This window comes from Centruroides sculpturatus, unplaced genomic scaffold (genome assembly GCF_000671375.1).
Source record: "Centruroides sculpturatus isolate CEXI.00-Female unplaced genomic scaffold, Cexi_2.0 scaffold46, whole genome shotgun sequence".
Classification (NCBI taxonomy): Eukaryota; Metazoa; Arthropoda; class Arachnida; order Scorpiones; family Buthidae; genus Centruroides; species Centruroides sculpturatus.
In genome coordinates, this window is record NW_019384418.1 from 1,004,582 (window position 1) to 1,017,801 (window position 13,220).

The window sequence follows — 13,220 nt, forward strand, 5'->3', positions numbered from 1 at the left end:
CTTTCCATGAACAAAGCTACCACTCGAATTGAAAAGCCCTCTAAACCCGCTGTCAAGTGAGTCTAGAAAATTGGTCAAATAACTTGTTTCTAATCGCTGTCTACATTGTGGCAGGCAAGAAACGCCGTCTCTGCAATGAAATTTTTCTGAACAGCGGTCTACCTGATCTGTAAACTGCCATTGGTCTCTAAACATTGTCTTTGCAATCGGCTGAGCGTGTTTCAATGACTCAGTTAAGCAGATTTATCTGTAAAAAACATACATCTACTTATCTAAAAAAATTCTTATAATTCTTTTAGATTTGTGTTTTATATTAGACTGAAAATTAATCTGTATCTTAATTAAGATTTAATTTTTCAATAAATACTTGCAAATCTGTTGAAATAGATCAGGGTTGTGAAAACAGTGGGAGTATAATTAAACACTTGGTCATTTTTCATAAATGATAAATAACACAGGTCAACAGTGGTTTTGGTGCCCAGGTATTTTGAGCTGATTTCATATGAATTTGATGTCCTGAATTCAAATATGGCATTAGTTTTTGCCTAGGAGCTCTAATTTTTAAGATATAGCATTTTAGCGAAATATACGTTTCAATATCTTAAGTTACATCCATGGATCAAGTAAAAAAACTAAACACGGAATTTTTATTATTATATTATGCAAATATTATTCTATACAAAGATAGAGGAAAAAGTCATCAATAAAACTAAACAGTTACACATTGAGGAAGCTTCTTTTCTGTGATTTTCATGAATGTATGTTGGAGCAATTCCTTTTTAAACTCCAGCAGTAATCTGCTATCATATGCGTATCCCATCTTCCTTGGTAGCGGTCCTCCATAGTTTTAATATCCTGGTGAAATCTTTCACCTTGTTCTTCACTGGTGTCTCCTAAATTTTCAGGAAAACGATCTAAGTGACTGTGTAAATAGTGCACCTTAATACTCATATTACATCCAAGGGATTTGAAACTGTTAAGCATCTCGTTTACCAGTTCAACATAATTTTCAGCTTTGCATTTGTCTAGAAAATTTCTGACAACTGCAACAAATGTAGTCCAGGCTTTCCGCTCAGCTTCATTCATCGAATTTACAAAGGCAAAATCGTTAATGAGTTGTCTTATTTGTGGGCCGTCAAATATTCCTGCTTTAATTTTTTCTATACTTAACTGAGGCATAAGAATTTTAGAAAGGCTTAGGTGGGGCATAGCACAAAAAAGGCTGGGAAACACTGATCTAGACACTGCATGGCTAGAATTTACAAACTTACCTCAACTCTAGTTGAAGCATTGAATGTCAATTTATTACCGAATGCTTAATTCATTTGGTGGATTTACCTGGAATTAACTGGACGGCAGACTAACAAAGGGGAAAATATACAGGAATCAATTCTTGCATATGTGATTTAGAACTGTACAAACTGGAATTAGAGCTACACATTTCATGTAGCACTGTACATTAAAAAAACACAGATCTAAAAAAGTAGAGCTGATAGAGAAAAACTGATTTCATATTTGGATTCAGCAACCCAAATATAGCCTAAAATCAGTTCTAAAATCCTAGGCACCAAAAAAAAAATTTTTTTTTGTAGGCTTGTGTAATTAATTAGTTGGCCAGTGGCAGGCAACTAACTCACCAGATCAACTTTAACTAATGACTGCAGTTTAAAATCGGCATGTAACCCACACCATTGCATAGCCTGCACCTCTTTAAAATTATTTTTCAAACTCAGATAACCCATGAGCTATCTGCATGAAATTACAGTATTAAGCTTAAAAAGATTGTTTAGTTACAATGTTAATGCTCAACAGTATTAAATAAATAGTTCTTGATATTTATTATGACAGTTTGTCATCTGAACTGTCAAGACATTATAAAGAAAGTATTTTTAAAGCAAAGAATTTTAAATGAAATTCCAGATTAGATTACAGCCCTTTTTTTTATTAAAAAAAATTCAAAATGAATTTTAATCATTGTTGTAACCTATGAAAATAGTTATTGCTTAAAGTTTATTATAAGTAAACTGTAATCAATAATTATTTTATATTAAATGTTCTTAACTAAAAAATTTTTAAAAAAATATAACATTTTTTAGATAATCTGTCTATGGAAAGAATCAACTTGAGAGGAATGTCACACATGATGTCACTTTAGTTAAACCAATCATCACATTCCCTAATGATGTCTTTTACTTAATATGTCAGGCAATGTGCAAATTTTATTTTATAGCATGTATTAACTGTAAAGAATCATGTATTTAATAACTACTGTAGGGAACTTCTCATATTTCAATATGAGAACGTGAAGCTTCTTTAACACTGTTTATAATGGCAGTGACATGTTTAACAAAGGAAGAAGAAACCAGAAGTAACTTGCTTCAATTAAGCGATCAATGGCTGAAGCTCATTGGTTAATATCCATGTTGATTCTTTCCGTATGCATTTGGAGTAATTTATAGTCTGTCTGAATAATTATATGAATAATACATTTCAGTATTATAAAATTTTCAGAAATCTGTCGATTTTCTTCATAAACTTGGTATTCCATTTTTTAAAGTTGGTTCAGGTGATTCAAACAATTTCCCTCAGTTGATTCATACTGCTAAATTTACAAAACCCATGGTCATATCTACTGGAATGCAAAACATGGAGACAGTTAAAAAAGTCTATGATTTACTTATGCCAATTAATAAACGTTTGTGCTTTCTGTTATGTACCAGTTCGTATCCTGCACCACCCAAAGACATACACCTAAATGTTTTGAAAGTAAGATTGTCATCAATAATTACTGTGTTTAATAATTAAAAATTATGAATTTTAAATCATATTTTATATTAAAAATATATGTATGCATGTATGTTTTAATAGACTTATAAAAGTGAGTTACCAGGAGCAATAATTGGATATTCAGGACATGAAGTAGGACAAGAAATTACAATTGCAGCAGTTGCTCTTGGTGCTAAGGTAATGTAGTACATTTACATTATGTATAATAATTAAGAGTTTCCTTAGTAGTCAGTCTGAGTTTGTTTGATTAAATTTTAGACAAATAAACTATTCACTCAGTATAAATATTTAACAAATTTTTAATTGATTGTACTTCAGTCAGTTGTTGATTAATTTATATTTAATCTATATATATAAAAATGAATGTGTGTCTGTCTGTCCTTTATGCATTACCATACCGTTTATCCATTTGCTGTGAAACTTTGGAAAGTTGTTTAACATACTCCCGTGAAGGTTTCTGGCATAATACAATTGCCATGAAGCTTTTGGAAGTTTTTAATACACTGTTTCTGGCCTAGTACATTTATCCTATGATAGATGGCGCAATCCTATGATAAAGTGTATATGAACATTTCATCGTGAGATCGATGGATTTCAAATTGTGAAGACATTTCCCCCTCCAAAAAATATCTCTATATTTGCATTTGTGAACTGTTATTTATGATATTTGTAATAATTTTTGTTTAATCATTTTATTTCAACTATTTTTTGCTAATTACGTATTCGCTTGAACTTTGTTAAAACTTTAACTGTATTCCGAACAACAGCCGACGTTGTAGGAGGAAATTCGCCTATTTTACTGATCTAGGGATCCCCTTTTCCAAATTTTAATATCAACTCAAAATAATTTAAAAAGACAAATTACAATAAAACAGTTTATTATCCAACTATCAGAAATTTCACAATATGCCAAGGAAGAGAGCAAGGAGCAATTAAATAATTAAAATTATAAAGGATTTTAAAAAATATATAAAAATGGGGAATATCGCACTTCTGACAATTGCTGCAAGTGTGTGGGCTAAATTTGGAGAATCCGTGCTTCTCGCATGGACAACTGTATGTGGCCGGCTCACGCGTCGGAAAACCTTCCGATTTATTCGTGTACGCACCAGACGGAAAAACAAAAAATATCGTGTATCCACAAGCACTCCAATAAATAAATAAAATTGAAACAACAATTTGAAATGTTTTCCTGATGAAAATGAATAATAAGTTTCAATAAAAATGATAAAATGTAAATTGAATTTTATCATAATGAGTTTGCTTGAATTTCCTTTCTTCTGAGATTGCAGCAATGCGCGATGGGTAAGCTAGTTCAAAATGAAAATACATTGGCAAATGTAAGAGAATATTTCTATTCTAATAATTTTCAAAGTTCAAAATAGCATATTTTATAATAAAAAATTTACATGATAATTTTGACAGAAGAGAATACTACTTGAGAATTGTATATAGTCAATTTTATTTTATTTTATTTTATTTTCAATACTGTACATTAAAATAATGATATATTTTAAAAACAACATTAAACTTTTTAAGGTAGTCGAAAGACATCTAACATTAAATAGAACATGGAAAGGAAGTGATCACGTGGCTTCGTTAGAACCGCAAGAATTCAAACAGTTGGTGAGACAGATCAGAAATGTAGAACTTGCTCTCGGAACAACAGAAAAAGTATTAAGAGATTCAGAAATTCCTTGTTATGAAAAGGTATTTATAACTAATTTAAAATTATTATTATTTAGTGAATGATTTTCATAATTTGTATGTAAATTATTAATAGCATCATAAAAAAATGGCACAATAGACAAGTTTAATTTTGTAAAAATTTATAATCTGGAATTGATCTATGTTAAATGAATGAAAGTGTGATGACATAAAATTAAATATTTCAACAGTTTTAAAAGATGTAACATTTGTTATTCAAATTGTAGTATTCTATTGCATTGTGAATTGTACAGTGCCAGTGGCATAGCTACTGTGGAGCAGTTGGAGCAAACTGCTCCAGGTGCATGAATCATGAGGACACAAAGTTAGAAAGTTTTTCAAAACTAAAATTAATTGAAACTTATTTAAGAAGCAGTGTGTCACAACACCATCTTAGTTCTTTGGCTACTATATCAATTGAAAAAAACAATAGTTTGTCAACGTGATATGGAGAAAGTGATTGACCACTTTACAAACAAAAAAGCGAGAAAATAACAATTTTGAATTTTTGTTATGTACTTGTTATGAAACTAAACTTGTATACATTTTGCCAATACAGTTTATATAATGTGTAGTAAATATTATTAGGTACTCTGTACTTGAAGAATTATATTTGGTTTAAATTTATATCTTATTATTGAAATGCCTCAAATCTCAAATAAATTGTTATTAAATAAGGTTTTAAATCGGAATAATTAGATATATTTTTTTCAACTAAATGTTCAAAACAAATTTTACCAGACCTCTTCCGAAGAACTGGTGGGTGCACCAGCCACAGATCCAGATGTCTGTCACAGGGGGAGAGATAAAAAAAAGGTCATTATTCTTTTTTATCTGTTTCTGGTGTTTCTGATTTATTTATTTGTATTGAATAATGAAAAAATCAAGCAGCATGCTGGGTACAATCTAATCCATCCAATACAAGCGAGTCATAGATGGGTTTGACAATTTTAAGTTTTAATGTCTAAACACTGAGTTTTTGGGTTATTGGAATATTGGAAGCTTGGGGGTGATTGCCCCCATCACTCCCTGAATCCACGCCTAGGGGCACCAATTCTGTTTGCTCCAGGGCACTGAATATGTAGCTATGCCACTGTACAGTGCTTTTCTGTAATTCAAGATATTTGTAAGTTTACAGTGAAAAGTTATATACAGTCGACCCCCCTATAAGATCATTGATTTTTCCGTTTTATCTGAATTACATGTTGTACGAGTCACTTAGATTTTACAAATATGTGAGCCATTCACAGTCCGGCACACGTATTTGTAAAATCTAAGTGACTCGTACAACATGTAATTCAGATAAAACGGAAAAATCAATGATCTTATAGAGGGGTCGACTGTAATTCTTTATTTGTCAACTTATGTAAGTAGTTATGTTCAAAGTATATCTAACTTTGACAATACTAGCATAAAAAGTTTAACATGTAATTTCAATGATTCATTTTGCCACATCTGGCATTTTTAGACTTATAGCTCTTTTCCTCATCTTTTGGGAATAAAAAGAAGTCAATATTAATTATACTTGTGGTGAGGCCCAATATATTTGGGACAAATGATCCATGGAAAGTTCCTGAGTCCTCCAGAGCAGTAGACTGTCATTTGGCTATCAGTAAGCAATAAAAACTCATTTCAATTAATTATGAAGAATAATTTTCTAGTTTTTGCATTTTAAAATTATAAAACCAAAAATGTACTGAGTTATGATAAAATAATTTCTTCTAATTATTAGTTTTACTGGAAACTTTTACATAATAAAAATTTAATTAATTACTCATATTTGCTCTTGTGGTTGCATTGCTATGGTCAGAATGCAATCTATTCATGAAAAGTTGCAAGTTATATATTTTATTAAGCATGATTAGCTAAAGAAAATAAACATATGTATATATGTCAACACAATTTTGAAGTGGAAATTTGATAAAAATTAACTTGAAATGTACAGTTATATTGTGGTCATAGTTGATATTCCACTTTCAATGCATTACACAGATCAATGTAGATCAAAAAGTTTAAATTTAATTTTACCAATATACACATATTGGTAAAATTAAATTTAAATTGATTAAATTGATTAAATTAAAATCTAAATGGTGGAACTAAATTTACTGGATCTTTTCTGAAACTTTGACTATGCTAAATGGCATAGAAATGTGAATTATTGACAATGTAATTAATTGTGAAAAATTCTCTCAAAGTCATCATACCTTCTTGTAACTCGGATAGATTTACTAAGTAGTTAAATCTGTTTATTTGATTTTGAAACAATCATGTCAAATTGTTTGTCCTCATTTGTTTCTCAGAATGACTTCTGTTCGGTCAAAATTAATTTGAATCACTTTACTTGGTAAAAGCTGGCGAAAAAAGATCAATAAATTTTGAACTTTAAAGAACCATTATTATTTAAACAAATAAGATTTTAAAAATATTCAAATTAACCTTAGAGTATAGACAGTATTCTGCCAAAGATAAAGCTAATAAACAAGCAAAGTGTTCATATTAACTAATTTTTGCTACTTAACATTTTTGATTTATTTAATAGGTAACCTCCTCTATTTTACTTCAGTTGGAACAATGAGAAAGTTTCTCTAAATTGCTAAAATATTTATAATATTTACTGTTAACTTCAGACAAAACATGTGGTGTTGTAAATGCATTTAGATTAGGACTTAAGGCATTGCTCTACTGCTCTTGAGACGTGAGCTATTCTAGGAAGTTTTCAAGGGTATCCTGTCCTGGATACATTGAGTCTCATGCTTCACATATTCAGTTTTAATGAAATAAATGAAAAAATAATTTTTTTTCAGAAAGTATTTGTCCTCAAAAATAGAGCAGATCAAAAAAGTTTAAGGGGCTGTTACCCCTGTATGAAATATTGCTTCAGTGTGGTCATACCATCTCCTATTGGAGATTGGTGACCTCCTTTTCAGTATTTATTTTTGACCATGTTGTTTCTTATCTTATAATTGAAGGAAATAATAATAAACATGCTTAGCCCAACTTCTGAGTATGATGTGGTGGCCAAGATACTTGAAATGTGCATTATTTAATGTTTGCATGTAAAACATTGATTGTGGACAGTACTCTTGTAATATTTTGAATTACTCAAACAATGTTAACTCAGGCTTTAAATTTAATACAATGATGATTAATTCCTTAATATTTAGAATATACTGAAAGAAAACATTGTCCAGAGTAAAACCTGCAACTCCACTCAATTTTTGCTTTAAGATCAGACAATTATGTATACATTTAATTAATGATCATGTTTAGTCACTTTATGACCAATAATAATCCAGCATTATCTTAGACAATATCATTTAATTATTAATATTAAATGATATTGATATTTTGGGCTTAGACTATGATAACATCATTTATAACATCATTTTTTGCATCTTGATAAATGTTAAAAGATAAGGAAATTAAAACTTATTACTGAGAGCATTGTGGCAGTCTTATATTTGCAAGCAGCACAGATTCCACAAGTGCTTTTCAGCTGCCCAAGACTTACATGTAAGACATTACTCAATGAAAACTGGTAGCATAATCAGGATCATGATCCAGGATTGCCTTGTATATGGGTAAAGATTACCTTGTATATGCATATTTACATATAAACATTGCATATGAAGCAGCAAGACAAAATCAACTATAATAGACACAACTACACCAAATTTTACATTGCTACAACATGATCCTAAATTTATGCTAGGTTTAACCATAACTGCTTAAGTACACTGTACGGACTGATGAGGCAATTTATTACTGAAATGGAATGTCTTTATACCTGCCATCTATGTTTCACAATGCTTGTGAAATACCTAATGTGCCAGGTGTGGCATCTAGAATGAACAGCAGTTTGATCCAATATTCATTGATAGCACTCTGACCATAGTTCATGTAGTGAAAGGGTGGAAGGAGACATGGGATTTGATCTTTGTAAAAAACAAAACATCCTAAAGACACCAGTGAAAGGAGATGTGGAAAATGATGCATATCCATGCATCATTTTCCACATCTCTTTTCACCCTTTCATCTAACATAGACCCTACCATCTCAGGTGGACTAGCACACACCCATGAATGGGCAACTGTGGCATGTTTAGTACCAGTATAATGGTGCATCAGCTTATTCCTCAGCAGACAAACTTCAGTGTTTCACAGACTGATAGGATAATGTAGCCCTATTCTACAGCTCTGACTTAATCTCATTAGTGTTTTTAGGTGACCATACAATAAAAATTTCAATGTCTTTAGGTGACCCCATATTATGTTGGCTCTTGTCATGTAGGACATTGACAGATATATGTGCCTTTGTGCTTGGGACAGATGGAACATTACATGGTAGTTCGAAGGCAATGCATAAATGTTCATGTATCTCTTTTTTTGAGCGAATAAGTTTACGAGACAAAAATAAGAAGGGTCATCTTCCCAACAATTTGTACTATATTACAAAAATTATAAGTAGAAATGAGTACATCTTATTGTGTACATACACTCAAACAGCAGCTTAAAATTATGCATCTACTTAAATGCCCTGTACCTGTATCTATTACTTAAAGCCCAATAATAAGAAAAATTTCTCATTGTCGGGCTTTGAGTAACAGATACTGGTACAGGGCATTTAAGTAGATGCATAATTTTAATTAAGGCTTAACCTGAAGAACGGCTTCTACTGTACTACAGTAGAGCCTCGATTATCCGACCCCCGATTAACCGACACCTCGGTTAACCAACCGTCCTAGTCGGCAAATTTCAAATGTCTGCTAGTGATGTGGCACTACAATATTTGGCTATGTCTTGGCTACTTTAATATTATTTTTACGTGTTTTAGCTAGCAACACTCATTCGACCATGAAAGGGAGCCAGTATTTAAACGAGGCTTAATTTTCTAATTTTTAACGATACAATAGCGACGATTATTATTTTAAAAAATTTTTGTTAGGCTTAACATCGATGAAAATTCAACGCGAAGTAGGTTAATAGCGATATACTAATATACAGTACTACACTAATAATGGATTTTTTCATACTTTTCGGTTATCCGACCATACTTTTCGNATATTATACAGTACTACACTAATAATGGATTTTTTCATACTTTTCGGTTATTCGACTTTTCAATTATCCGACCAACCCCAGTCCCCAATTGAGTCGGATAATCGAGGCTCTACTGTATTTTAGATGCAATTTTTTGTTTTCAACTACGTTTAGTCTTCATTGAGTACTTAGGTGTATTAAATTGATAACATTTCAGACATTGTTATAAATATTTTGATATATTTCGATTTTTTAACCAAATGTTCGAGCCGTTTTAAATTCGAATTTGTTATTGCATATTGGTTCAGTTATAGAACGATTTTAAACGTTCCAGAAAATTGATCAAATTGAAAATAGTTCGTTTGATTCTTGGTAATTCTCATCATTCTCAGCGGTAGGTGTTATATAACAATTACTATGGTTGCTGATATACTGAATATAAATGGCGTTTGCTTGCAAAATCTGCGCGGGCAAATTCGTGGGTAACAGCTGTAATATAATATTAAGTCGCGGGTAATACTATAATATAATATAAAGGTTCGAAGTACGAAAGAATCTAATGTTTGTTGTTATTTTTTGCCCAAGCAACTTCGGGCTCATCTGCTAGTTATATATAAACATGCTGGGATAAAAGCTTAAAAGTCAGTGAGTGCCACGAAGGACCATGGGCATGCAGTCAGCATACGGGGTGCACTTATCTGAGCTGATGTGAGAAAGCAAAATTTTTGCTCGTCTGACTCGAACTGTATTGTTTTGACAGTTAAGGTCACTAGCCATTCTGGCACTCCACTCCTTAATAGAAATAGTTTTTTTATTTTTGAGTGGTTGTACATTTATGTACAATTATGTATTGATAATTTATAACATCCTTTGATAATGATATTACTCAGTGAAAAAGGCTTATCCAATTACTTTGCTCTATCAGACCGAGTACAAGCACACTTATGCAATTCCTTCCACACACCCATCTACCCAAGTGTGCGCTTACCTCATATCTTCTAATTAATTGGTTTGCAAGCAAGTAAACATTAGAGTAAATGTAGGTCCAGTAAGTATAAGCCAATTGGTAATACATTTACACAATAAACGGAAGTTGCTGGTTTGGGTCTGGTTTATTGTGAGCCAGACCCAAACCAGCAACTTCCGTTTCGGAAGAAAATATCTGAAATTTAATTTATTTTAGCTCGGAAAAACCATAGTGGCTGCCAAATTTATTCCTGCGGGAACGGTTTTGACAGAAGACATGCTGGACGTCAAAGTGGCGGAACCGAAGGGACGGAGGGCGGAAGAGTTATCCGAATTAATAGGAAGAACAGCGAAGCACGACGTATCTTACGACCACAGCATCACGGACGACGTTGTTGACTGACGGACTCACTCACCTATCTCACTATGCCAATCTCACTCACCTAGCAGGCGGTTCCCTGGTTGGGATCGCGCGACCGAGTGGACACGTGATATATTCTCAGCATCTTTTTTAACAGCAGACCAAATTCTTCCATGTCCATAGCGGTGTCGTTTATGAAGTCGTTTGTGGGAGAACTGCAGATCCTGTATGCGTTGAAATCTGGAACGTACACGTGTATTTCTTCGGAATCGTCCTGAAAAGTTACCATAAGTCAATTTTTAAATATAATGTATTTGTATTAATAAATTTTATACACGTTTTAAATGGTGATCCTATAATAATTACACCGTCGACACCGCGCACACCTATGTCTGGCAACACGAAAATCTTTTAAGTAAAATTTTATCCTGTAACAAAATAAACTCTACCATGTTCTAATAAATGTTGGCAAGAGTTTAGAAAAGGATGCTATTAAAAATGAACTTTGGAGTCTATTTGGTCTTTTCATGCAGTTACAAAATAATCTAAACTAATGTTTTTATTCGTGTTTCATCCTTTCTCTCTTAGTAAGGAAACGTTTTAACATAACATCGACTAAAATATAAATACTGTACTGGCTATATTACTGTCATTTAGATGTGATCTTACATTGTCCAAAAATATAGGAACTCATTTCTTCACATTCTAAAATTTGTTAAAGTCTAGATTTTTTCAACAATATTAATCAGAACATATTTTAACATAATAAAATCTTCAAGATAACTGATAAAATAACTAGCGGTATTTTGGGACGATTCAATGTGACATTATTGAAAGTCCGCAACTTGTAGTTTTTTTCATTTGGAATAAATTAATTACAACACACACAATACATTAAATATTAATGTCTAATATTTATTATTATTTAAAATTAAATGCCTTAAAGTTTTCAGATTACAATTGCTTTTGGCCATGGCTACCGAATATACCCGTTTGCTTAAATATAAATGCTTTTTAATTTCTGAACGTTCGATTCTTAAATTTGTTTGGTAAGTTATGTATCGAAGTTGGAACCTATTTAACCTTCTCCGTCGGGTTTTTCTAAATCAACAACACATTCGATGATCGCCCGAGTAAATACGGTATACAAATAGCTGCATAATAACTAACGGAATTTGTGTAATTACCTGAGTCGACACGAAGACAGCGTCTATGCTCAGACCTCCCAGAGCGTAACTGTCGGCGTGAAGTTCTCGCAACGTGTTGCACACCGAAGCGGCGATCTTCAGCAGCATCCTGGGTTTCAGAGGTTTTACGGTGCGTAGAAACTGGACCAGCGACTGGTAACCTTGCGGAGGTTTGAACGGTCTTCCCTGAAGTGGCTCCCTCAGCCTGTTACCGTTCGTGGTCACTAACAGAGGAAAGAGAAGAGAATTTGTAAAAAACGTTAAGCCAAATGTTTCGACTTATGGTGGCGTTCGGAATATTTTCTCTATTGCCAAAATAAATCCTTAGTCTTGTCAATAAAACAGTACATTAATTAGCTTATAAAATGTCACTCGATTGCAACAATATAGTTTATTATACTTTAAATCAAAATCTACCTCATTGTAGGTTACTACTATATAGTATAGTCTTTCCCAGAATAAGTATGGAGCTGATTTTCATTATTTTATTTACAATTGTTAACGTAATGGTATATATCACAAGATTACTGCCACTCAACAACAACAAAAGACATACATTAAGACAAAATGTATAAAATTTAATAAGTAAATATTCACACACAAAGTGATTCAAAACTCTGGATACAAATTTTTATGAGAAGCAGAGAAGGATTGCCATCTTGATGTTCTAGAATCTAGAGGATACACTAAGATACACTAATGACAATTTCACCACACGTAACGCACGTGTAATCAAATATAATGGATAATAATTTGAATTTCTTAATAGTGTATAACATAAGGATATAGTTTTGGATAAATTAATTTTAAGATGCGGAGACTCGAGGAAGGTGACTAAACTTTCGAGATTAATTCTAAAAGTAAAACTTCGGCTCAAAGTTTTACTTTTAGAATTAACGCAAGGAATGGCAAGATTCGAATAAGCAATAATGAAGGTTACGCGAGAAATTACAAAAATTCTCCTAGTTTAACTTTGCGGGAACGTGGCTAAATAATTATTTAGCCAAGTTAAAACGGTGGGATGAACGACGGCTCCCTTCTCGTTCTGGAAAAGATTGTAGTAAAATTTTATGGCCGAGATGGGGGGATGACGAGACAACGTTCCTATATTAACCATTATTATTTTCTGTAGAGAACTCAGAGTAGGTTTCCTCCCTGTTTTTCTCACTT

At 32.2% G+C, this 13,220-nt stretch overlaps 2 protein-coding genes across 6 annotated transcripts in view; one reads left to right on the forward strand and one right to left on the reverse strand.

Annotated features, from left to right (window-relative positions):
* The window catches only part of LOC111619307 (sialic acid synthase-like), a 28,529-nt gene extending 17,589 nt beyond the window's left edge, over positions 1 to 10,940 (forward strand). Inside the window, exons 5-9 of one of the 2 annotated variants that reach the window (XM_023361011.1) lie at positions 2,512 to 2,766; positions 2,869 to 2,964; positions 4,327 to 4,497; positions 5,236 to 5,310; positions 10,720 to 10,940. In XM_023361011.1, coding sequence (XP_023216779.1) covers positions 2,512 to 2,766; positions 2,869 to 2,964; positions 4,327 to 4,497; positions 5,236 to 5,310; positions 10,720 to 10,905 — 783 coding nt within the window. In that variant the 3' untranslated portion in view covers positions 10,906 to 10,940. The remainder of the gene's footprint in view (positions 1 to 2,511; positions 2,767 to 2,868; positions 2,965 to 4,326; positions 4,498 to 5,235; positions 5,311 to 10,719) is intronic. The other variant, XM_023361012.1, reaches the window with a different exon arrangement.
* The window catches only part of LOC111619306, a 31,220-nt gene continuing 28,910 nt past the window's right edge, over positions 10,911 to 13,220 (reverse strand). For all 4 annotated transcript variants that reach the window (XM_023361008.1, XM_023361007.1, XM_023361006.1 and 1 more), the window contains 2 exons: positions 12,051 to 12,274; positions 10,911 to 11,137 (listed from right to left, as the gene is read on the reverse strand). In XM_023361008.1, coding sequence (XP_023216776.1) covers positions 10,946 to 11,137; positions 12,051 to 12,274 — 416 coding nt within the window. In that variant the 3' untranslated portion in view covers positions 10,911 to 10,945. The remainder of the gene's footprint in view (positions 11,138 to 12,050; positions 12,275 to 13,220) is intronic.